Here is a 24,749-nt window from a genome sequence, read left to right as displayed (position 1 = left end):
ACAACGTCCAAGTGACAGCTTGCATTTTCAAGCCAGATAAACAAGCCACAATTTGGCCTTTTTCCTGTTGCCAGAAGTTTACACCCACAAATAACTATGTCAGCAACAGAAATGGCACCACTTGGAAAATCTCTGATCTGCACCAACCAGGTAGGTCCCCAGTGTTACTGTTTCGTACAGATACGGGTACTTACGGGTATAAGTTTGCACCTACCAATGCTAAACCACTCCTAGTTTATACCACAGAATGTAAACTTCAGAAGAAACATGCAGTACAGATTCGTGGATGCTTTTAAGAACTTAATACTGTCCTTGTTCTTGAAAAAAATGTTGAGTTTCGCATTTATAGCCTTCACCTGACAATAACAGCGTCCTGAGTATGCTTTGCTTTTTAAAATGCACTGAATGCTCAGACTTCCGTAAAAAAAAATTTATTTTCAATATAAAAGTGCCAAAATATCCACCAACATTGTAATCTATTCAACAACCAGCTTACTCTAGTAATCAAAATTGCAAGCATCTTTATTCACATTTTAAAATCAAATTCCTTTCACACGTTTCCACAGTAACCCGAGTCCCTCGGAAGCGGGAAATTTGCATTTCGGTTGGCTGCAGTAGTCCATATGTCCAAGTTCATGTAGGCACGGAAGGGGTTAAACCTCGGATAGTATTCCTGCTTACACATAACTGCCTGGTTCTCCACGTGGGTCGAGTGTTGGGTCGTGGCACTGACAGGGCAGCAGCTTTCATAAACATCACTCTGAGGTGCCCAGATGGAACCAAAAAGTCCAGACATTGGAGACAAGCTTCGGGTGCTTGAGAGGTAGGGCTGTAGGGCGAGATAAAATTATCATGGGAAACTGCAAAACGGAGCGTTTGCCAAAGAAAATGTGGAAATGTAGTACTAAATGGGAGGAAGCAGCATTTACACAGAGGGCTTAGGTAACACACAAGTAGAAAATCGCACACAAGTTTACAAAGCAATATGGCTGCCGAAAATCATACAGCAGCATTAGTGTGCAAAGGCACTCCACTAAATGAAGCCATATGAGCTTCTCCCTGCACAGCATCAATATTACTGTAACAGGAACACAATATTCGGTTCTGGTCGAGCTGTTAAGAAAAATGAGGGAGAAATGGAAGACACGTGAAGAGCACCATGCATGTTTCGAGAATTAAAAGACAAGGACGCCTAAGAAATGACATGAAAAAGGTTGAAGTATGTGCCAGTACTAAAAGACTACGCACACGGGGAGCAGAGCGGGGTGTTCAGTATGGAAGACAGACTATAATTGGCAGCTAGGGAATTTAGTTAGAAAATTTCGAAGGCTTATAAAGAACCTCCTGGAGGGCAAGATGTGTTAGTCTGCGAGGAAGTCTCTCGGAGAAGGTCATGGAAGTCTTGGGACTTTTAAAACTGAATGAAACACTGAAATGTATTGTGGGGAAAAGCTCGCCAGGGAAATTAACTGAATTATCTAATATATTTTCCAATCTCTACCTTCTGTGTTTCCTGGCATTCCTGAATAAAATATGAAATAAAGTCACATTTATTTTGGGAAACAGTCCTCTACCAACCAGTTTTGCCACTTTTTAACACACAGCACAATTTTCACTTTTGCAGTTGGAAATATTTTTTCCTTTATGTGGTTAGTTTTATTCAAAATAAACCTACTGTAAATAAAAACCCCAACATTCTAAAATAGAAGATCTTGAAATATGAGCAGAAGAGAAGGTAGTTACAATTAAAGACCACCTTGAACTGAAGTCACTACATTGCACTATGGGATGACATAAACATGGCTAGTCTAGAGTGTAACAGGTCAAAGTCGGTGTTCAGAAATCTGCACAAATCCAGCTTAAATCACTTGGATTTCCTAGCAAAAAAACCTGTCAAAGTCACTGAGAGCAGCTGTCCATTCAGCTCTACAATTTCCAAATCTCTTTGGGTTTTGCTGTCAGCACTTTTTGTGTTTTACCCTCATCTGGAAAGGTTGATTTTGATAGGAAAAAGTCTCAGTAGACTATGTAAGTCCAAAATGTTTTTCCACATGTAAGATGATTTTAGTCAATTTTCAGGCAAAAGGATCTGTCTTAAAGTTTCACAGACCAGGTCCAGTAATAACCTTGACCAACAATTGGGAAAACGCCAGGCTACCAATGCCAGCATCAAATACATATATCAGGCTACTTAAAGGATTCGTAAAGAACAGGAGAGCAACAGGTAGGGGAAAACAGGAATGCACTGGGAAGGCTTTGGAGAGGCACAGGAAGGCAGTGCCTCGCAGTGACAATACTCACTGTGGAGTTGACGTAACTGGCAGGCTCCCAGGTAGGTGGCAGGTTGGGAGGCGCGTTCCAGGTGGAGGGACAGTTCTGGTCAATGAAGGCTGTATTCTGCACTGCTGCAGTACCCGGGAAGCCACTGGGGTAGTTCATGTTTTCTGCAGTTTATAAAAGCAGGAAGACAATATAAGGCTTTTGCAATATAAATACTACCAATATTTCTGTGGAGGAACATGGAATCTTCTCGGAGTGGGCCAGGCTGGAACCGACCTAAGCCTTCAGCGACTTCAGGCACCTTCAGGGCAGCACAGCAGCGAAGTGTAACGATTTCTGTTAACAAGACTATCACTCTGTATTAGGGACTAACAAACTGCTATCAGGAGGATGGGATAAAGAGTTGGCAATTTCTTTAATGGAGAACAGAGTCTTTATTAGCCACAGAACGTGCATGGCAGAGCCTACCCAGGCTTCACTGCCAACATACTTCAGCTGTACGCACCCAAGGGATCACCGTGCTGCCTGTGATACTCTAGCCTGACCTTTAATTATTGCTTAGGTAATGCTAAAGAATTCTAGATTGCTGCCAGTGTGCTTTCCAAGCCAAGAAACTCTAGCCTGGAAAGGTAATTGGTCACAAGAGGCCTTCTATTTCACACACTGGAAGGCAGAAGCCTGCCAGAGGGGAAACAAAGAAAATTGTGCAAAAAGATTTGTGTAATACTGTGGTCACGAGCATTTCTCTCTATTCCCTCTCAGACAGAGTCCTGTATACTGGCTTTTCAGGCTTAATAACTCCATACAAAGACCAGTCTTCTCATCCGCCACATGCAGACATTGTTTATTACTACAGAGAGCATCCAGTCAGCTGGAAGCCGTAAAGTCCACTTAAGCAATGAACGCCCAGATGTTTATAGACAAGCTCAGTGTTTTGTTCCACAAAAGGTGAGAAAAAAAACCCCACACTCTGTGATAATTCATAAGCTTTATTTCATCTTACCTTCTGGGAAAGGACCATATTCGTTCATCTCTAGTGGACAATACATGTTGGAAAACTGGCTGTCACAAGCTGCATTCCAGTCAATGAAGCTGTCCCAAGGGAAAAAAGAAATCTGCTGTCAAGACACAATTTGCAGAACTTCTAAAAATTATTTAGAAATACTGATTTAATGTAAAGCTGTTGGATGCAAAAAATGCCTGTAACTGACGATGAGGCTTTTCACATTCCTCTTGCAAATTCTGCCAGCATCTACTCTGTGCCATTATGTAATCGCAGTGATGCTCTCACTGAGCTCTTTTTCCTCTGGGAGGATGAGCAACTTGTAATGACAGCTACCACAGTCCTGCAATACCTAACTGGGTTCAACTTCTTCCCGTGTAAAAAGAACATAACTGTACTTCTTTCCCACAACCATGGAAATGGTAGATATAAAGTGGAGTAATGTGATTTGAAATAGAAGAAAATGTAACACATTCTCAAGCATATAAATGGTTGAGAACAGCAATTAAAATGGAGACTTCTACTTTCCCTACCACACGTTGAAGTCCTGTTAAACAATACATTTTCTAAACTACATATTAATTTGTTGGAATTAGATGTGTTTTAATTAAAATAATTTCAGAATTTCAAGAATACTTTTCAAAAGAAATTCTTAAAGATATGTCAGAAGTGCAACAAGCCCTGCTATGCAGAGGGCTTGAAGAAGTCCAAGTCTGGACAAGGCAGGCCTATAAAAGGTTTTCACGTCAAGTTGTGCTAATTCAGTTTTACTATTCAGGCAAAAAGTTATCCTAAGCTATCACTACTACATATGAATAAATAATTTTTGCATATAAAGTCCAAATTGAGACGGGCATATGAGAGCAAAGTAGCATAACACAGAATCTGCCGGAATTCACCATATATTTCACCTGACTTAAGGGTCGGACAGATTGCTGGCCATTGCTCCCAATCATTAGGGCTGCAGTTTGTTGACATGACAGTTAGAACCAAGGTTACCAGGCTGGTTGGGATCACAAGGCCATCACTCGGGGATTTCTGTGTTACCACTCTGTCATTTCAGATGACAGGATATGACCTGAAGAACTGGCCATATTTCACAGCTATGTGGTGGCAGAGTATTTCTTCTCACTAGTCTGTAGTGCATCTTTCATTAGTGAAATTTGCAGTGTGGACAGTCTGAAGTACCAGAATTACTCAAGCTCATTACTACAGGAAGATCAACTCAAATCTACACAGAGCCTCAAACAGACCGATTTTTATCCTTACCCAACCTTCAAACTGGACTATTTGCCTTTATTTAACAATGTTTGTTCATGCCATTTAACACGAGTACACACTGCATAACACACCCCATGATATACAGAAGCTATGTATTTAGCATGAGGAAAACAAACCTAAAAGCCAGGCCATGCAAAAAGTGGAAGAAATCAAAAGCTTTCCAAAAAGTACTTCATTGAATTTGAAAGTAGTTCTGGAATATCCACATATGAGCAGGAACACCAGTGAATTTGTCTCAGCAAAATTAATCATGACATACTAATGGAAGAGCATAAACAACTAGAACTAAGACTCAAGTGACAGCAAGAATTTTACTTTAACTATCACCTGCATAACAAATATTTTAAGATAAGTTCAAGTGCAGTCCTCTGTATGACATAAACCTGAACAAAGCGTTATCCATACTGTTTACATAAAACATAACTTACCTGTTGTGGACAGAGGGGGTTTCTTGGATCATGCATGGTATATTATTCTCAAGGTTGTAGTTTAAACTGTTTGTCAGGCAGACTGGCTGGGCTGGCCACAAGTCTCCTGTTGGGTAAAGACCTAAAAAGGGAAGAGGGAACGAAATGCAGAACAACAGGAAGGAGGCTCCACAAACTCTGAATATCACAATGACACGTTATTCTCAGATCCACGATAAGGACTGTATGCTAGATGAAAAGTCCAGAGTTGCTAACCAATCTATTTTTTTATGATGAATGTCCATCTTTAAACAAATGTCAATATTTCTATTTGTTAAAAAATATATAAAAAAAGACTTGAACCGAGAAGCTGAAATTCAACAAAACAGGGCAAGAAATTCCCACAGAGAGTCCTTAAGTCATCAGCCGCCAGCAACAAGGCAGCACCCTTCCTCACAGCAGGATGGATGGCAGGGATGCGATCCCCACCAGCCTCCTCCTCGCCCCCACCCATAAAACAGTAACCATCTCTGAAGTCCAGCCACACGAATGCAGTGGGAACAGGGTCGGGTTTTTAATAGACTAGAGCCATCCAGAACCAAACAATACATGAACTCTTTATGGCTGTGTTTAGCCCCAAGGGCAGATACTCATTGTGCTGCTCTCTACAGACCGAGTGTCCTGACTGCCCACAGATACTTGGTTCCTATCAACTCTGCGAGAACAGGGAGCTGGACAAAGGAAAAAATCCAAATTAACAGTCTCTGTAAGACAATGGTTGCAAAGTTAGCCCTATTTCATTATTTCACACGATAGATGTTATGAATATTGCTGTTGTGGAATAAGTTTATTCAGCATTTTTATCCTACCAGATGCAAGTTAAACCTACAGCAGAAGGGACAGTCATGAGCAGGCAGTTCTGCTGCCCAAAGAACCATGTGTCCCAACCAGCTTTCAAATTCCACCTCACCATGTAGCCCACTCAGCAAGTTAATATCACTTCCCTTTGAGATACAAACAATGAAAATTCAAGTTTTAACAGCCCAACCCAATCTCATTCATTATTGCTTTCAAAGCGAGCAAGTGCCGACTGTGGAAATTTAGAGAGAAAAATGGTCATATTTGATTTGATGATGAGCTTCATTTTAACTCAGCAACCAGTGCTCTTGATCTCCCAACCGCATTACTTTTGGACATAAATCTCTGCAAAGCAAGAGGATGAAAAAACCAAGAATACCTAAAACGTGAGTTTGAAAGTTAAATGCTATCTTCACATGGAGAAGATGCAGCAAAAAATGTCAAGGTTATAAGCTTTCATTTGCTAACTTTGCTCTTAACTTGTTTAGAAGGAAGTCAAGTTCTAACAACAACATGTCTATCACGTTGGTGTATACAAGGGTTATTAGCAACATCACTGAAACTGCTTGACAGAGTGTGCAAAAACCAGCTTCAGTTGTTAATAAAGTAACTGACCTTTATTTTTGTCAGGATCTGCAGCTATCTCGGTGAAATTGGGACATAATGTCTCAGGATACTGGGGGATGCTGTTCATGTCTCTGCTGAATGAAAAGAAAATGTAATTTCTTAATTAAAGACTTAATTTCTTAAGTCTGGGCACTGTTACGTTTCATAATCCAAAGAACTTCAAAGGAAATATACAGAGGTATAAAAGATATTCTAATCAACATCATAGTTGTTACTGCTTTCCCACTTTCCTTCCTGATTTTTCTTATTTTGAATTACCCCTGTGCAATTTTTAACAGCTTTTTTCACCAATTAAAAGCCACCTACTTATTACACGTGCAAAAGAAATAAGATTAATACATCTTAATTGCCCCACTTCTATTATCCAAGTATCAACCTATTGCAAATTAATTCAACATCTCTTTTCTAAAATAGTAAAACAAGCTGTAGTCCATGAAGACAAGTAGGATCTCTCATAATGCTTCAATGCTCCCAACAACTTTCAGGCAAGTCTACTTTTATGTGCATGAAGACACATTGGCACACATGAACATCTACTTCATATTCGTTAAACCCCTTCAAAGAAATTAGTCAATATGGGTAGAAAGGTAACATTTTCAAGCACCAGAATCCCAGAGGAAAAGGATTACATTATTTCTGCTAGTGAAAACAAAGACATGAATGAGAAGTGAAATGAGGACTTGTAGTAATAAAAACTGTAGATGCTATCTCTACTACAGTAAAGAGGTAGAAAGGAATCGGGGGGAAGGGAGAATCAATTTTCATGCTGTATATCCTAGGAGAACATTATTCCCATTAAAAGAATAACATCAACTTGAAAGTCTCACTCCCACTTTTTTTTTTTTTTTAATTATTACTTTAATATAACTAAGTGCTAATGGAAATGCAGTAAGTTGCTAAGATCTGGAAGAAATGAGAAGGGAAAAACAACTTCCTTTTTTCCCCAATTTTATTTTACATTTGGAAGCATTTATTGTCTTTGCCCAGCAGAAGCCATTTTGCATATATCTTTTCACCTACTGAAGAAGATTATCCTTCTTCCAACTAGAAAGTACAGTCCAATGATCACAAAAAAAGACAAGGCAACAGGTAGGTGTAATTTATAAAAATGAGACGAGATTTCAAGTTGATGGTGTTTCTTTAATGTCTTACAGGTGTAGGTTCAAATATTTTACCTGGTATTGCAGATGTTATGAGACAGATTTAAAGTGATAGGAGTTTCAGATGGAAAATCATTTTGTGAAATATTCTCTCCTAAAGAAAAGAATGACTGTGAAAATCAAAGATCCTAAGAAGTATGCACAGAATATACATACACACAAATAGACTGATGAATACTATTAACCAAGTCTTTCCTCAGACTGGAGTATCACTAACTGCATTTATTCCAAAGCATGCTATCTACTTCCAGACAATCTTAAATGTATTTTATGACTTATAACTGATTACCACACTCTTGATGGAGAGGTTCCTAGTTACTACTAAATTAATTTTGAAATGACTTGTTTTCTTCAAGTGGCATTACAATTTGAACAAACAGAAAAGTCACGTGCAGGCAAGTCATTATCTATTAGATCACAGGTGCAGATATGTCCCATACTACATCTTTTCGTAATGTAAAGTTTTATACATAGACAAACACACATGTAAGTACATGTGCATTTTTAAATTATTCTGAACAGCTTTTTTCAGGTACTCAAAGCTGGTGTCACTTCAGCAGTTTCTTCAAAAATCTAGTGCTACAGCAACCTGGATAGTGATGGCAGTGATAGGGTTTAAGCTTTCAGCTATTTTAATGATATTGAGGCATTCAAAAAACTGCAATAATCAACCAGAGCTCCCATTTCTCATATAGTGAAGTGGCTCAGGTCTCCTGGCTACTTACACCATGAAATGCCAGCATCCTGCTTTCACACATTTCTCATTTGTGCATTTTCTTAAATAACTCTAACAAAAAGATTGTATTTTTATGAGAATAATGTGATGGAACATAAACTGAAAGAAAGAAATTGCTTTGACTAGTGAGTCTCAGTCCTTCCACCTTTCCATGAGAACTAATTGTGCAGTTTTGTCAGTGCAGAGTCTGACACTTCCTCTGTAGTCTGACAGCTCATCTTCTTCTCCCCAAAACTTCTGGTACTTTTTTTTCAAGTACCAAATTCTTTAAATCTCTCCTTATGTTTCTGAGACGTGCTCTCACCTATAAAAGGCAAGTTGCATGCCCCATGCTACTGTACCCTCTCCACTCAGAAGGAAGGCTAAAACTCTGCCCACTGTGGTGCACAGGTGATGTTTGCAGAACTTACTGGATGGAAGAAAATGCCTGGCAGTAATTATGGGCTTTTTATCTCCATCCGAACTGCTGGTACTGCTCCAGCTACCCCAGCTTCCACGACTGGCACGAACGCTTCCCGACGAGCTTCCACAATCTGAGCTTGAATCAGAACAAAACTTCTCCAAACACTTCTTTTTGGGCCGTTGATAAAAGCTTTCTAAAGAAGTTGCAAAAATGAAACAAAAAAAAATTTAAGAAAGTCTTTCAGCTGAAGATTCAAGTAAAAAGTCATCGGAAACATGAATTTACATGGATTCTCTGAATTTCTTGACAACTGGAGAGAAAATAGTATTTACTGATTGCCTCAAGATAAACATGCCAGCCCCTAACACGAGTAGCTTATGACCTACACGACAATCCCAGTACAATGAATGCATGTCAGGGTACAGTGCAGTTAGAAGCACTAGTTTGAAACAGGAAGTCCATGCTGTTCTTTGAAATATATAGTTAATATTTCAAACATGAAACATAACCGGGCTGTAGGAACATGCATACTAAAAGTAATGACAAATGTTGCAAGTAATGAATTCATAAGTGATAGATTCTCCTCTCTTACTATCTCATCAGGGAGGCAAAGGACAATCCTAAAAACATTGATACCTTCTTCAGCCCTCCTCTTCCCAAAAGCCAGGGAAAACAGCTGATTACAATCCTGACGGAAAGGCAGGAAGCAGGTACCCAAGACAGTGATGGTTTTTAAAAATGACCTGCCTATTCTAAAGGTGGCCTTTGCAATAGAGCCGCTTCGGTTAATACCGGCTTTAATTTGAACACACAAGCAGACTGTCAGTCCTTCACCCGGGACTGATGGATTATGGCTTCAGACTGATTCATCTTCTGATTTGCACCACCAACCAACCCTGTGGAGAAAGCACGTGGAGCCCTTCAGAAGTGAGCAGCTATTATTTCAGGCACTGTATTGTGCCAGTCCTGCTATCTTTGCATCAGGGTTCAAAAGGGAGAGAAGCACAAGTCTCTCAAGGAAGGAACACAGCTCTACCGCCACAAAAACCACATTACATTTCTTCCCCCATTTAAGACAATTAAGATTGCATACCTGTTTCTCCCTGTATAGACAAGCTCCCAGCTTTTTGGTCTGCTTTACAATTTTCCCCGTTACCCTGTGGACACCAGGCTCTTATTCCAATATTCGCTCTCAGATCCAGCCTTTCAAATTCACTGCACATGTGCTTCAACTCACTCTGCTCAGGGACCCTAATGCAACCACACCCAAAGAAACATGTTTGCATTTTACATTTGAGCTGCATTTTTCCTACTCAGGAGTCAAACACCAACTCACACAGCTATCAAGGCAGGGTGGGGAGCAAGGAACAGGTTTAGGAGTCTTATTCCCCAACTTCACAGAAACCTAAAACACCTTTCTCAAAAAGCAGTATCCCACCACAGAGACTACTACTGCTTAGGGGGAGAAGCAAAACATGTGCATGTTTAACTACATTTTCTAATGCGCTTGCAGAAGACATTCTAGTAAGAAGCACAGCCTAGCACTGTACGAAGATATAGATGCACAGAAAAATGCGCCCTATGTCTATGTCACTGGCATAATTATAACTAGAATAAAACCGTATCTGAAGTGATCTTAAGTTTTTGCTAGTAAAACTGAAATATCTGGATCCAGTACGGTAATAAGAGAATATTACGGGAAAATGAATAAAATACAGCTGTCAAGTTTCTACAGGAAGGAAATGGTTACATCTCAACTCAAAAGTAGCAACTGCTGAATCAGTTCAAGGAACAGACAGCAAATTTCAGTATTTTACTGCCATGTTTTTTATCCTTCCTACCTACAAAGGTGTGCATCCTGCGAAGATTTACACACGCGCTGACTTCCCATACAATGAATAGTAACTTGTTTATAATGAGTTATAACAGCCTCTTCAGATTTACAATCTCCTCATTGAGTCCACTGACCTCAAAAGGACCACTTGCAATAAAAATTAAGTCTGTGAAGGCTTTGTAGGATCATGACCTTAATTCAAAGGGGTGGGGAAGGGAAAGAAGAAGGATTTTCTCCTCATAAGTGTTTCTATTCTAGCAGCAGTTTATAAATGGTATTTTTTAACAGCAATCCAAATAGCTTAGATTTAAAAAGTATGAAAAAATAATTAAAAGTAGTTTACAGCTGACTTTAGAAATGCATTTAAACAAACCTCAGGGGGAAGAAAACCCCCTAACTTCCCAAGGGGCTCTCAATATTCTTTTGAGCCTAGTGCTGCTCTAATCTTTTTAATAGTTATGGCAAAAATGCAAGCCGCTGTCTCTTTTCTACATACTTCTCTTCCTCTTTCAACGCTACTAGCAGACAACGTTCCCTCAGTTACTCAATATAGCAGATGATTCTCCTGAAGGTGGAACCATTTCAACAATTTTGTTGAATTCTCACTGAAGGGACTACATGACTGTGTTTCATCCACACAATACACAATGGAAAGGAAGCTAACCATCCAACCTTCAGAGACAGCAAATCTGAGACTATAGCAGAGAGCGAGCACTGCTATGCAGAATGGGGTGTGGAAACATATTTTATTTTTTTGCTGGTGATACTTAGTACAGCACATTTTCAAAAATAGTGGCTCAGGCCAAGCTTAAAGTGTGTTTATTTAAATAGATAAAGCTATCCTGCCTAATGTGCTAGGCAAAACCTGTGGAAACATTACAGCAACTCTGGGTTTCTTCTTAATTTGGTGCGGCAATACATACCTTGTAGAGATATTAACATTCTTCTTCTTATTTTTTCTAGATGTTCTATTTCTATTCCAATTCATATTTGGTACATTTCCTTCCTTCTTCTCCTGAGGTTTCTTCTTCCTATATACATCTTCTTGCTAAAGGTAAAAATATGAGCTGAGACAATACATACATTATAAAATGAATTACCTCAGTAAATGCACTCCACTGGATTTTTCTAGCTAAATTTCTCTGGACAAAATGACCTGACCCAAATGCATAGTTACTTCACGATTTAGTGCCTTTCCACAGCACATCCTCTTTCCAGCACCATCAGTTTGACCAACCTTCCCAAGACTCTGTCCTTCAAGGCACCAACAGATAATGAGACAGAAATTTTTGAATTCCCAATGTTAGCATTTTCCCCCTCACAGCATCTAGCTCTGACTTCCAGGGAAATAAAAAAAATAGGGGGAGAAAAAGGAAAGCAGTCAATAAAATTTCCAATGTACTAAAAACAAAAAACATCTGCCAGATTTATGATCAGCTTGTGTGCAAGTTCAGCAGCAATAAATCCTCCCTTTCCTCAGCAAATGGGGGGTGGGGAGAGAAGAGGCATTCATTTGAATTACAACTGAGGAAATTATGGGCTAAGTTAACCAACAAATAATAGCAATTTTTAAAAATGCAAGAAACAAACTAAGCACCATCAGCCACACACAGAAAAAAGTTTGTAACAACAGTTCCCAAAACAAGACCAGACCCTGTCTTTTCTGATACATATTCCCCAAGCATGGTAACCAATTCCTCCTCACACCATTTTGCCATGGGTTTCCTATCCAGGAGACAGGACAGGAACATAATCCAAATTCTTGGGTTTACTAATTATCGGATTACATTCTTCAAGTGTTTTATGCTGCCTGCAACAAAGATACTGTCTGCGGTGTTCACTGTGCTCAGAAACCAGAGGGAAAGAATGATCCTCCTCAGAGCTTTGCAGTGTGTTGAGGGGTTTCTGCCTGCTGTATTCTCAAATGCAAATTTCTGATGCAAAGCCCTGTATCTGCAGATCAAGTCTGCATGAAGGCAGGTATGCCCATCTAGGACACCTCCCCTGCAGAGTATGTTCCCACATCGTTACTGTGGCTGACAGCAGGCATTAGATTCCAGTATGTTTGTGCCTGCTCTGACAATAACAAAGAATACCTCTGGTTGTGATACAGCCAATCTCAGAATACAAGGGCTGTTTTAATTTTTCCCAAACTGTTCATCATTCTATAAAGCAGCATTAATATCCAATGGATGTGGGACAGCATGCCTGCATACTTCCTCATTTATCTGATTTACAGGGTTTCAGGTCTGTAACTGTACGTAATAGTCCCTACATAGGCATACACACCTATATGTTTAAATAAACAACAAACAGATAATTTTAAATCTGAAAAACGGAAAGATCACAATACAAACCTCAGAAGAAGTAATCTCCTCTTTTGTGCAGCACGCAGCCTCTTCCTTAGGTCCTTTATTAATCTTTTTCTCCGTGGAAGGCTTTAGGTTGATCTGCTTTTTTAAAGTCTCACAGTTTTCTGTTTCATTCCTGAGAGGCACTTGCTGGCTGTTCCCTACAATTAAACAGTAACATCAGTTTGCTTGGGAAGAGAATGGACTCCCAATCATAACCACAATATCTTCTACCTCTTTTTAAAAACAGAGTTCGCCACTTTCCAAAACACTAGAAGACTAACCTCTAGGCTGACAATGCTGAAAATTTCAAAATCAAAAGCTAATGCTTTATAAAAATTCTTATAGCAGTTGCAAAAAGTAGCTCTGTATTGATTGATTCATGCTCATGGGCACACCACTCCTAGCACATGCATAAATTACCCAAGACCTGCTCATCTCATGTGAATTTGAGCTATTCGGGTCCCAGCCAAGGGTCTGTAAGGTAGAATCTGAAGTCAGAGAATATTGGGCTAAAAACCAAACATAAAAAACCTAGCAAGCTGGGTGGGGAGGAGACTTCTCAAAAATGGGTAGATCAAAATAAGGACAGCCTTTATTTGGTGTTTTGCGCCTCTGAAGTGCCCTCTGCATTCACTATGAAGACAAAGGGACATCATCCTTTCTTTAGGGTGCATTCTGTGTTAAAAGTCCATTTTCTTGAAAGGCTTGTGAGAAAGAATTATTCTTGTGTAACACAAGCCAAGAGATGAAGAAAGTAAGAGGAAGCCGTCTCAACAAATAGCTGAGTTGCCCAGTCGAGTCAGTCCTCTGCCTGGGCCCTGCCAATGCTGGAAAGGACAGAATTAACTTGAGCTCTGATTGGTTCCAGGTGTCTCAGGTATCTGCAATACATCCACAGTGATCTGCTACCGAGACTCCCGCTGCTCAGCATGAGAAATGGCATTGCTTATCACATTGAGCCGGTCTTCTCAAATGGGAAAGGCAAACACAAACGTTTTTACGGTTTCCTATCTACCAACCAACTACAACATCTTAGCTCTGAGTCAGCCACCCTCTCCCATCAGGAGCAGGAAGTCACGAGAACTGCAAAAGGAGCCCATGTGGATGAAACACCAGGTGAGACACCAGGCAAGGGAGGCCAACAGAGCTCTAAAAAATGCTGTATTTCTCTCCAGCATACAAACACGAGAGTACCTGAGGTCTTGAAGACTCCCTGTTTGCACAAAACTGGGTCTGTAACTATAATCAAGATACAAACACTGCAATATGGTACTTTGCAGACTTCATTATCTTACCAAACTTCTTGAAACACAGAAATACTTGCATCCCTGACAGTGCAGGAAACCACAACTACTAACAGGCAATGTGGCAGATTACCTGTAGCGTTTTACCACCGAATACAAGCAACTGTCAGTATTCCTGAAACACTCGCTCAAGGTGCAAGTTTTGTCAATGAAAATAACTCTAGTATCTCCCAACTCATTTATATATAACCATGATTTCCACAGCCTGTACTCAGAGTTACTTTCCTGTGCACGTAAGTACAGTTAAGATAATTACTGATTAGCTTTTTTCCCCCAGCTGATTTCTTAATTCAAAGGAAAGAACAATGCTCTGCAGTATAGCAGTACGTGAAAAATTTCAAAATACTTTGTAAGAGTGAGTGAAATTATCCTGTCTCCACCTGAGACAGCACACATGTACCTGCTGTATCCCACAGATAATTACACACAGGAAGCAACCAGCCCAGGGTAACAACTACACACTACAGCAGGCCTGAAATCCCTCTGTGATGGCCTAGTCACTAAATAAACTCTGCCACAGCTACAGCAAATGCCAGTCTTCAGCATTCAACTACTTTGCGGAGTGCCTAAGTACAGTCAGGCTTCCAGGGGACACAGTCTCCTACCCTGCCCTCTATTTCCCACAGGTGCTTGTGGACTGCACTTAAAATTTTGAGTTGTGAAGCTACGAGGTAAGACTTCCCAGGCAGCTTAGTCCCACAATTTAAAAAAAAAAAAATAAAACCACCAAACCAAAACAAGATAGAAAATATAGCTAGGCAGTTACTAAGAGAAATGTTGATCTGCAGATTCCTACAAAATATAACTTCACTCTGATGTCAGCTTTTGTTATTTCAGGTGGTTTTATCAAAGGAGTTCTGAATATCCAGTACTGAAGGTGCTTGCTTGATGACTCTAAAAATCAGGCATCACATTTTAGTGGCCCAGAAAATTGCAAACTGGGATGCTTCTGAATATTTGACATGGGCAATTTGTGATTTATAAGCAAATCCATGACATAAATTATTTTAACCATTGAAATGCTACAGCACAATCTTGACATCTATGAACCAAGGCAAATCTATGATTTACAAAACAACTTCTAATGCAAACTATTCCTTAGGAATGTAAACAGACAAATCAAAGTGAACACATCAAAAATACCACATCTCCTTGTCCTATGCAAAAGACAATGTCCTGATCACAGTGAACTCAACAGAATATTGAAAACTGAACAGAAAATTGAAAAAATTACCACTATTTTTCCTAGATATTTCTTGCAGTTCTGGCTGTTGCTGAGGTGAATTTCTGGACAAGTGACTTTCAGGTAGCTTCTTTGACACCTTCACAGGACAGAACTCCTGTTCTTTGAGCTCAACTAGATTTTCTGAAGTTTTAAGGTTAGTTTCCTTAGGAAACATACATGTTTGAAGATCTTCCTTCAGATCACACTCTGAAGAAGTACTTTTAATGAGAACTGTATTTTTCAGTGCACTTTCTTCTTTACCCAGAAAGTTTTCTGGAAGTGTTAAATTCTTGTTAACATTTATGCCATTTGCATATTTTAGAGTTACCCAGTTCTCACTGACAACATCAGTGCAAATGTCCTCTTTTGGTGCTGAGATTTGGTTCTCTGCAATCTGATTTTGTTTCTCATCAGTAGTTGCAATGGCACTGCCAGCTGCTGTGTTTGGTTTCTGCTTACTGTAGTAAACTGAACATTTGTGTTTCTTCTGAGAGTGGCTGTAGGTCGCAGGACTTCTCTTCGCTGCATTGTGACTTCGGCTGGAAGAAGTGCCTACAGACAGGAAGCCCTTCCCTTTACCTTTATCTGACGAACTATAGGAATCCATAAATGTCTTGCAGCTTCCCCTGGAGAAAAAATAATTGATACTTGTTTTTATCTAGGAAGCTATCATGAATTCTTTTATGGGATATTTTTGCAAGAAAAGAAGCAGGGGGGTATGTTCACAAGCCCTGAAAGTGCATTAGGTCTTCAATTTATCATACCAGCTAAGCACATTCCAATTTCAGCGGGTGTTGAGCAAGACTCTAAGTATGTGCTCAGACTTCAAACACATTTCTATGCTTCAGTGAGTAAGTGCCTAACTGACCACCCAAGAGGGTCAGATTTGAGGACCATTAATGTATTTTCCATTCTTTCCACGGCTGCTGCACATGGTGTATCCTTTACTTCCATCTCATAACTTCTACCCTATGTACTACTGACAATATACAAGATTAATAAACCCTTGAGTTCTTCTATTTCCCTTTTGTGGAGATGAATATACACCACAACACTGAAAGCTCTCTGAAAGAGGTTGCCTGGAACACTATCTCGTCTAAACCAGCCCACAGGAATATCAAAATACAAACAGACAGAAAGCATCACCCCACAATAAACAGGGTACAGAAAAAAGCAATTCAAAAGAAGAAAAAAATATTTTTACTTGTAAGAATCAGGGCTGATTATGTCAACAGAGTTGTTGTTCTGCTGCGGTGAAGAACTAGGATTTGGCCTCTGTCTTGATTTCATAAACTCTGCTAGAATATACTGGGCTTGCTGGAAGGCTATCAGAATCACTCCGAGCAGGGACAAACTGCCAAAGAAAACAACAGATACCGGTGTGTAAAATTTTGAGGAGTAGTCACTGAAAGAGTTAAAAAGCTTCTAACAAGATGCACTTTTCAAATATTTTGTTAGTAAATTCTAAGACAGATGAGAAAACTCAAAATACAGTTTAAAATAAGTAACAGTTGTATTGATCTTTTAATTTTTTCCTTATAGCCCTCACTAGTTATTCTCTCAATAACTCAGCCATGGGCTTTACAAAGGAAAAAAAATCTTTAAAAAGGCAGTCTAAATAAGCTAATACTTGATTTGAAGATCAGTTAGAAGTAATTTCTGTTATATAGTAATATAGTGTTATATAGTAATGTAATGTCTGTTATATAGATCCTGATACATGGATCATCATGACATTCACATTCACTGCTTGTTAGTACCAATTGTAGGAATTCAGGGTTGGTGTGATGAAAGCACTGGACATGTCTGTGGCAAGCACAACATTCAGTTCATGCCATACAGTGTGAAAGGTTAGTGAAGGAAGACAAAAAAAGAATATGCGTAGGAGCAGAACCCTTAGTTGTTGTACAAAGGCACAGTCCTCTTAAAAGGAGTTTACCATGTGCAAGCAATGAGTCAGCTACCACAAGCCAAATCATCTTTCTGGGTAGCCTGTTTGGCAGTGTGCCTACCAAAAGCTAACAATAAACATGAGTGGTTTTTAACAAGTGAAAGAAGGAAAGAAGCAGAAGGAAAAGCAGGTCCTCACTTGGTTGTCTGAAACTTTATAAATGAAATTCATGTTAATTTTCCAGAAATACTTAAAAGATAATCTACCAGTCCACTCAATTCTATTTACGATTTTCAGATACTAATATGTTACGTGTGCATCTCTACTGTGGGGGGAGTAAGTCTTCTAGCAAGGAGAGTATCCACTGGGTATTCCTGTGGTGGTATCGTAGCCCTTTTCCTCTGCAGCCGTTACATGGAAGTTGATCAGGAGGACCAGCAAGAAATGCTTGACAACTCCATCACCAGCTAATGCATCACACCTACGCTGTCACAGCCAGCTGGCAGGTCCCTCAGGAGACAGATGCAGTAGAGATTTAGGCCCTGTCACCACTAAAAATCTAACACAAGCTGAAAGTGCTTGCTGATCTTTCACTGGTAGGTCCCTTTCAAGCTGGTGCCCTGAAAGCATTACCTTACGAAGAGGACAGTGAGCCTCCAGAAAGACTCTTCCCAGCTGGGTCCTGGCACCACATCTGCACAGAGCGGTAACAGATGGTGAGGAAGAGTCACGTTGAGCGTGAAGTGGAACTCCAAATCAGCAGCAGTCACCAGTGTAAGCTCCCGGATTACCCATGAAGATGTGAAGTCAGGAGTGAATCTGTCAGGAAAGTAGATGGAGCTGGTGTTATTTTTCCACTGTATGGCCAAATTTCAAAGTCACACTGATACCAAAAAGTACAAAATAACTTCTGGTTTAATAATAGGAAAAAAAGATAATGAAATACGGGACCACTGTCTGCTTATACTATGCAGATGGCATCAGCACCTAACAGAGGTAAGACTCTGAGGTTATCTTCAAGCAGTAAAATATGGTTTTGTTATGATGTCTTCACAATACTCTCATTACTGTAACTTGTTTTCATTTTCTCAAGAAGGTGCACATGATCCACTCATGTTAACCAAAGCACTTTTTATCAAAAGCACAGCTGTCAAGCGAACAGGCAGCATTATGTTGGAATGGGTCAGATACGAAGGTAAGTCTAGAACAGGGCTGGACAGATAGGGAAGGCAGACAAAAACAACAGATTTGTCTCTTCTTCCACTTACTTCCATGACTCATACCATTATTCTATTTGACTGCCATGGGTACTGCCAGAAGGTATGACTTGCCCTTCCAAACAGTAGAGGCAATACTCGCTGTATATGAAACTGCAGTTACTATAATACAGCAATATTAATTCTACTTATGTTTAACTTATGACTTGCACTCAACAGGATTTTAAAAAGGGGAAATGCTTATGAAATTTATATTCGAAGCTCACCAAATTTTGTGTGCAGGTGTGCTATTGGAGTGTCTGTTACTGAAATTAATTATTTCAAATTTCCACTTAAGTTAATTTGTCAGCAAATTTGTCAGTGCTTACACAATGCTGATCTCTCGTGATGAGTTCTGAGCCAGGAAAAATTCCTGACAGTCTAACACTTCAAATCCATATCCTTGGCAACTGTAACCATTGATTTTCATCGACGAAATTGTTATAGGAAGAGGCCCAATATTCTCTACTTTGAAGTTCTTCGTAATGGATAGAATTTGCTTGCTGTCTTTCAGTTCTTAAAGGAGAAAAGAAAAAAGGATTGTTATTTTACAGTGCTTAAAAATTATTTTCTTATGTTTATAAAAAAATTGCTTTTTTGACTTTCAATCTCATTAAAAATTTAGAATTGACCAGCATTTTAATACAGACTGTTTTTCAGCAGTGTATTTCCAGAATTCGGAACTATCCTCAGCCAGTGTCTTGAGAAAACAGAATCTACACCTCCCATGACCAAGCTCTTCAGCTTTTTCTATTTCAACACTCTGTTTACTTAACATTACTATACCATATCAATATCACTATGGAGTAACGCAGTCAGCTATAAAATCAGAGACCCGCTGCTTCTTACTCACGTCGTCTGCAGTCCATTAGTGTAGCTTCTGGCACCTTGAATCGGAGAGATCCTCCTGCACCAGGTAATCTTCCCCCTACTTTAAGCAATTCTTTGGCTCCAAAGCCTTCTACATTGACCACATCCAGAACAGTCAAGTTGTTTCTGCCATAATATAAAAATCAAGCAATCAGCCACTAAAACACAAATTAAGTTTGCAAAATCACAGCTTTGCTATCTAGGTGCCAATCCAAGGCAAAAGCATTTCAGTAACACACCACTGGCCACACCTGGATAGGTTTCCCCTAAATACAGACATGACAACTCTGGAAACAGTCACCAGCGAATTTCACCCAGTGAAGGAACAAGCTTTGTGATCACTGTCACCAAATAACAGTGCCACCTAGTAAAAATGGTTGCTTCTTCCATAAACTCTCTTTTCCTTCAAAGATAACCAATGTGTAGCTGCAAATTAGACTCCCTGTATACTTAAAAGCCTATTATTATGAGTTAAATTGAAAATAGCAAAGCCACCCAATGTGCTACTCTGTTAATTCAAAACTGCCTTGGTACATTCATATGCATTTTATAACCTATTGATCACATATCAAGAAAAAAAAGATAGGGTCAACTAAAGTCCTTTTTTCTTTTTTAATGACCTAGACATAAGGCACAGAGACTATTTGAGCAATTTTTATTAAACTGGAGGTATTCTGACTTTCAAATTTTGACCATTTGTCTTTGCTCCAAGATTTGGCAAATTCATTTTTACATTTAGTTGTTTGATTCTCACTTACAAATGAAACCAGGCTTACCTGATTAAAATAAGGGAAGCTACTCTTTTGTAGTCAACCGGTGTAAAAATTACACCAACTTTTCTGGTTTCCAGTGGCTGTAAACTTAACTGAAGCAGCTCAGAACTGCATTTCTTGTTGATAAGATCCTCCTGACGTGCATTCTGTTAAACAAAAATGCAGTTCTTATTCACAGAAAACATGTGTGTTTAAAGATCTCAATAAAGAAAGCACTACATCTTTACTTAACACCACATGAGATTTTTGGCAAGGTGCAATAACTGCTAACTCACTCGTTATACAAAAGTCTTTCAATTTGACAACATAAACCATCAGATAAGATTGTTTATTTGAGCAAAAGTTCATATTACTCCACTTATTATGAGGAATGTATTACTTCATTTTTAAAAACAGCTTTTATTTGCTCAGATGGAAAAGAAATTATATAGTGTCCTTCATACTCAAGGAATCCTGAAACACTTCAGAACACAACGAGAACTGACAGTATACTGGTCGCACAGGGCAATGGGGCAGCCATTATAACCTCAGTGTAAGACTTGCAACTTGATTTAAGTGAGAAAGGGACTGTTGGCACATACGTTGATCATCTAAGTCACTGGAAACAAGACAAAGTGAACTCCCTACCATATTAATTGAAGACCAGAACTACCAAAAGTTCACCGAGTCTGGAAATAATGTACATTTTGGTAGGGGGGGATGGATTGGTACTGCTGTTTCTTCTTTTTCCCATTTAAAAATAAATAAATAAATAGATAGCCCTAAAACTTTCTATTCCAGAACGAGGGGGTCTCCTGTTAGAAAAGGGTGATCAGACACCTATAGCAGTCAAAACAACCATAAATATTACAAAATTACTTCTTGCTTGTTGTTTTTCAATTCATGGCTGTTGTACTGATGGCTTTTCTGATCTTTTCCAGTCCAAAATATTTTATACTTAGTCTATTTGATGAAAAAGGAACATACAGGAAAAGGTACAGAACCTGCATTCAACAGTCAATATTTATTAAAAGCAAACAACGTATGGCATTTGCAAACTTCACCCTGTCACTCCCTACAAAGAAAGATATGCATGCGCTCAAATGTGAGCCTAACAATTCATTACACATGTATTACACGTTGCTACACATATATAAAGTGACTAGGGAAATCATGATAAATTAAAAAATGTAAATATTAATAACTAGTGATTTGGTCAACAAGCCAAGATCTATCTCATATGCGCTGAGTACCTACCTAACCATACATGCTCCTCCTAGCTCTTCAAGTCTCTAATGAAAAACAGATATTACACACACTCTTGTAAAGATCTACTGTTATTTTCCCACTTGGTCAAGAGTATGGGGTACAGCAGGCTGTGGTAACTCAGTCCTATCCATGTACTAGTAGAACTACCTTCTCTTTCAGTGTGTGTCTACAGGCTAGGACTTATGAACCGCTGTCCCCTCTCTTTTACAACAACTTACAACTCTTCCAGAAAAGAAAGGTCAGCTTTGACTAGTGTAGCAAATAGAGTCTTTTCTTTTTATAAGGTACCAATCTTTCGTTAAGGTCTTAAAGCATGCGTGCAGAAATGTGTCTCTACATAGGGCATTAAAGATGGGGCTGCAGCATGCCCGAACAGCAAGGAAAATATGTCAATTCCAGGTTTTTGCGCAAACACGAAGTCTAACAAGAAATTCTCCAGGGACCCTGGACAGTACTCTGGTCGTCAGAATTCCCAACATCCCTGATATGGCATTTGCTCTGTTTCTGTTATCCATGACACAACACCTCACGATATAACCACAGCTCAGCACTGGTATGACACAGTCATGTGTTATCACACTCGTGTTAAAAACAAGGCAATGGGAACCAGAGAGAGCCATGACATTCTAACCTGAACCCAGGAGTTGCAATGAGACTGATGCGAAGTGTAGAAATCCAGCCTTCTCCTCCCTTGAACTATTGCACAGTATTTCCCTCAGCTAGCTTCTGACACCACCAACTCAGAAGCCTGACACTTCCCGGTCAACCTGGGGCTAAACATTAGATCCCAACACAGAACGGCAACAGTAGCGTCTTCAACATGTACACGCACACGTGCAGGTGTGCACACACCCCCTCCCTATAGCTGTTTTCAAAACAGACTCAAACTCTGAAAAAAAATTAACTGCAAAGATACAAGCCTGACAGAGAATCAAGAAAACACTACTAAGTTGCTTTAAATAGCACTTGGTAACAACTCAGATGTCGTGTAGCTAGAAAAAGCTTTCTCTAGCATGTCAGACCACTTCTATCAAAATTAGTCATCTTACCCTGTGAGCACATTCATCCACGAGCCTGAATTCAGTGGTTGTGAAATTAATAGCTTGCACATTTATGCCGAACCTAAATAAACCAAAACAAAAAAAATAAGCACTTCAAACCTAGTCTGTCAGAACTACACTGACTTACTTTTACATGCTGACATCTATTCTTAAATAAAGAATACTTTTACAGTTGCATTTTGACAGATGTGAAATACAGTGGGAATGTGGGTCTGCATTTCAACAGAATAAACTACAAATCAGTTTTATGTGGATTCCACACTTTTGGAAAACAGGCTGGGCATTTTGGATCTCTCAGCATATAATATTGCAAAAGATCACAATCAAGAAATATAATTTCTAAGCCACACAAACACGAATGCCCCAAAGCTTTTTCTGCACACATAACTCTTAAGAAATAATCATTATCAGATCTCAATAATTTACTCAAATCCCTCTTTCTGCTCACGATTTGTTTGGGACAAACTCCTATTTTCTTTCACATACTTTGCAAATCAAATTGACTTACAGCAGTTGATTATTTGCCTGAGAGCAAATAAGAAGCATTGAACATTAAGGTATTACAAACAGACATAAGAAAACCAATACGTAAAATTTAGATTATAGAGGACTAATGGAGCTCCAGCCACTGAACTGGAAATTCACCGTCACAACTTTCTATGGGATTAGTTTAAAAAGAACCAGTTAGTGGATGTGACTGCTGGAAAATCTAGATCTGCAGAAACAAGAGTGTGCAAATACAGAGAAAATGTAATTTCAAACAACTAGAAAGAGTCTATGTGGAAATTATATTTAGTATGCAGGTGTAGTTATCAATGTGCATATATATACACACACAGAGACAAATATAAATGTATATATATCCATACACATACGTATGTAAAGAAATGAGATCAAAGAAGCAACTACACAGGGATTTGGATCCCAAATAAGCAAGTTACACTTAAGCACGTGAGTAGTCCCACCGGCTCCAACCAAGGGAACAGTCCGACCAACTACACAGTTTTTCAAAGTTAAGTGTGACAGCCAAGGGCTTATCTTGGTGAACTTCAGTCCACCTCACCATAACCCTTTATATTGTTCATCTAACTCTTACCTAAATTTCTCATTAGATCTTCTCAATTCTAAATCAGAAAGTTCAAAACAATGCAGAAACATTTGCGTAGCTGGCCCTAAACATTTACTAGCTCTGGACCTGAATTTCTCTTCCTGGCTCTTGTCCCCTCTTCTTCAACTAGGGTTTGTACCTAAGAAAAAGCTAAGCAGAAAACTTTATTCTGGTGGGAAGGTTCAGTTACTTTCCCCCTCACTGATCAGTCTACAGACTCTGTATACTTCCACCAGCCTTGCAGTGAGATGCACATCCTCAATTCCGCAAGTTGCTCCCCTCACCTGGGCAGCTTGCACAAGCCTGCACTAAGCCTCAGATATTAAAAGATGACCAATTATAGTTTACGGCTGCCAGACATAAACTTGGTGAGAATGCGCTCAATTTGGTTTTATCAATGCTCAGGTACATTACAAAGTCACTCATCACACAAGGAGCTGCTCTGAACATGATTATATCTTCTAAAATGGGTCAGAACTTCGTCCCCACCTAATTTACACTTTGAAAAATTAAAACAAACAACAAGCAACAACCATAAGGCATGGCAAATAGATCTTTTAAAAGGGAAAAGAGTATCCTGAGATAATTATACTCATTACCATTTTTTAAGCAGACTCAGTGAAGCTTGGGGATCAGGGTAGTAAGAAAGAGGCAGAAGCTGCAACATAACTGGGAAGGATGACGGGTTTCTTAGTACGAAGTATTTTACCTAAAGAGTTTGGAGGGGAAAAATGAAAGTTAACAACTACATATTTGAGAACTGGAAGGCAAAATAATTCAGCACTGGTTAAATGATCTGCATTTTCAAGGGACTTTAACCTGGCTTCTGCCTTAATGCAATACAATCATACAAGTACAAATCTGCATGGAACAGCAGGACATGTCACCACAATGTCACTATTTGCAAAAACAGCTAAGAGTGCACTAAGAACTGAATGTGCAAAAATACAGGCCTTCCTCATGCCCCAGACAACCGGTTCATTTGGATATTAATTTACACATGAACAAAGCTCTTTCACAGAAGAAGGTGAAGTTAGTGAGATGCCACCCTTTCTTACACAGGTCTGACA

The 24,749-nt window shown here is 39.3% G+C and overlaps 1 protein-coding gene across 9 annotated transcripts in view; it reads right to left on the bottom strand.

Moving 5' to 3' along the window:
• Positions 1-415: 415 nt before the first annotated feature.
• TMEM131L (transmembrane 131 like) overlaps positions 416-24,749 on the bottom strand; it is an 83,369-nt gene continuing 59,035 nt past the window's right edge. For 4 of the 9 annotated variants that reach the window (XM_075090970.1, XM_075090971.1, XM_075090974.1 and 1 more), the window contains 18 exons: positions 24,279-24,388; positions 22,560-22,632; positions 20,266-20,408; positions 19,473-19,615; positions 18,949-19,135; positions 17,997-18,182; positions 16,677-16,826; positions 15,482-16,098; positions 12,947-13,101; positions 11,513-11,637; positions 9,849-10,006; positions 8,763-8,948; positions 7,632-7,710; positions 6,445-6,530; positions 4,993-5,113; positions 3,284-3,372; positions 2,302-2,444; positions 416-829 (listed from right to left, as the gene is read on the bottom strand). In XM_075090970.1, coding sequence (XP_074947071.1) covers positions 551-829; positions 2,302-2,444; positions 3,284-3,372; positions 4,993-5,113; positions 6,445-6,530; positions 7,632-7,710; positions 8,763-8,948; positions 9,849-10,006; positions 11,513-11,637; positions 12,947-13,101; positions 15,482-16,098; positions 16,677-16,826; positions 17,997-18,182; positions 18,949-19,135; positions 19,473-19,615; positions 20,266-20,408; positions 22,560-22,632; positions 24,279-24,388 — 3,030 coding nt within the window. In that variant the 3' untranslated portion in view covers positions 416-550. Of the gene's footprint in view, positions 830-2,301; positions 2,445-3,283; positions 3,373-4,992; positions 5,114-6,444; positions 6,531-7,631; positions 7,711-8,762; positions 8,949-9,391; positions 9,652-9,848; positions 10,007-11,512; positions 11,638-12,946; positions 13,102-15,481; positions 16,099-16,676; positions 16,827-17,996; positions 18,183-18,948; positions 19,136-19,472; positions 19,616-20,265; positions 20,409-22,559; positions 22,633-24,278; positions 24,389-24,749 lie in introns of those variants that run through there. The other 5 variants (XM_075090973.1, XM_075090976.1, XR_012660301.1 and 2 more) reach the window with 5 other exon arrangements.

The sequence above is a fragment of the Phalacrocorax aristotelis genome, chromosome 4 (assembly GCF_949628215.1).
Source record: "Phalacrocorax aristotelis chromosome 4, bGulAri2.1, whole genome shotgun sequence".
Taxonomy (NCBI): Eukaryota; Metazoa; Chordata; class Aves; order Suliformes; family Phalacrocoracidae; genus Phalacrocorax; species Phalacrocorax aristotelis.
The sequence above is the reverse complement of the archived record's forward strand: the minus strand, read 5'-3'. Positions and strand labels throughout refer to the sequence as shown.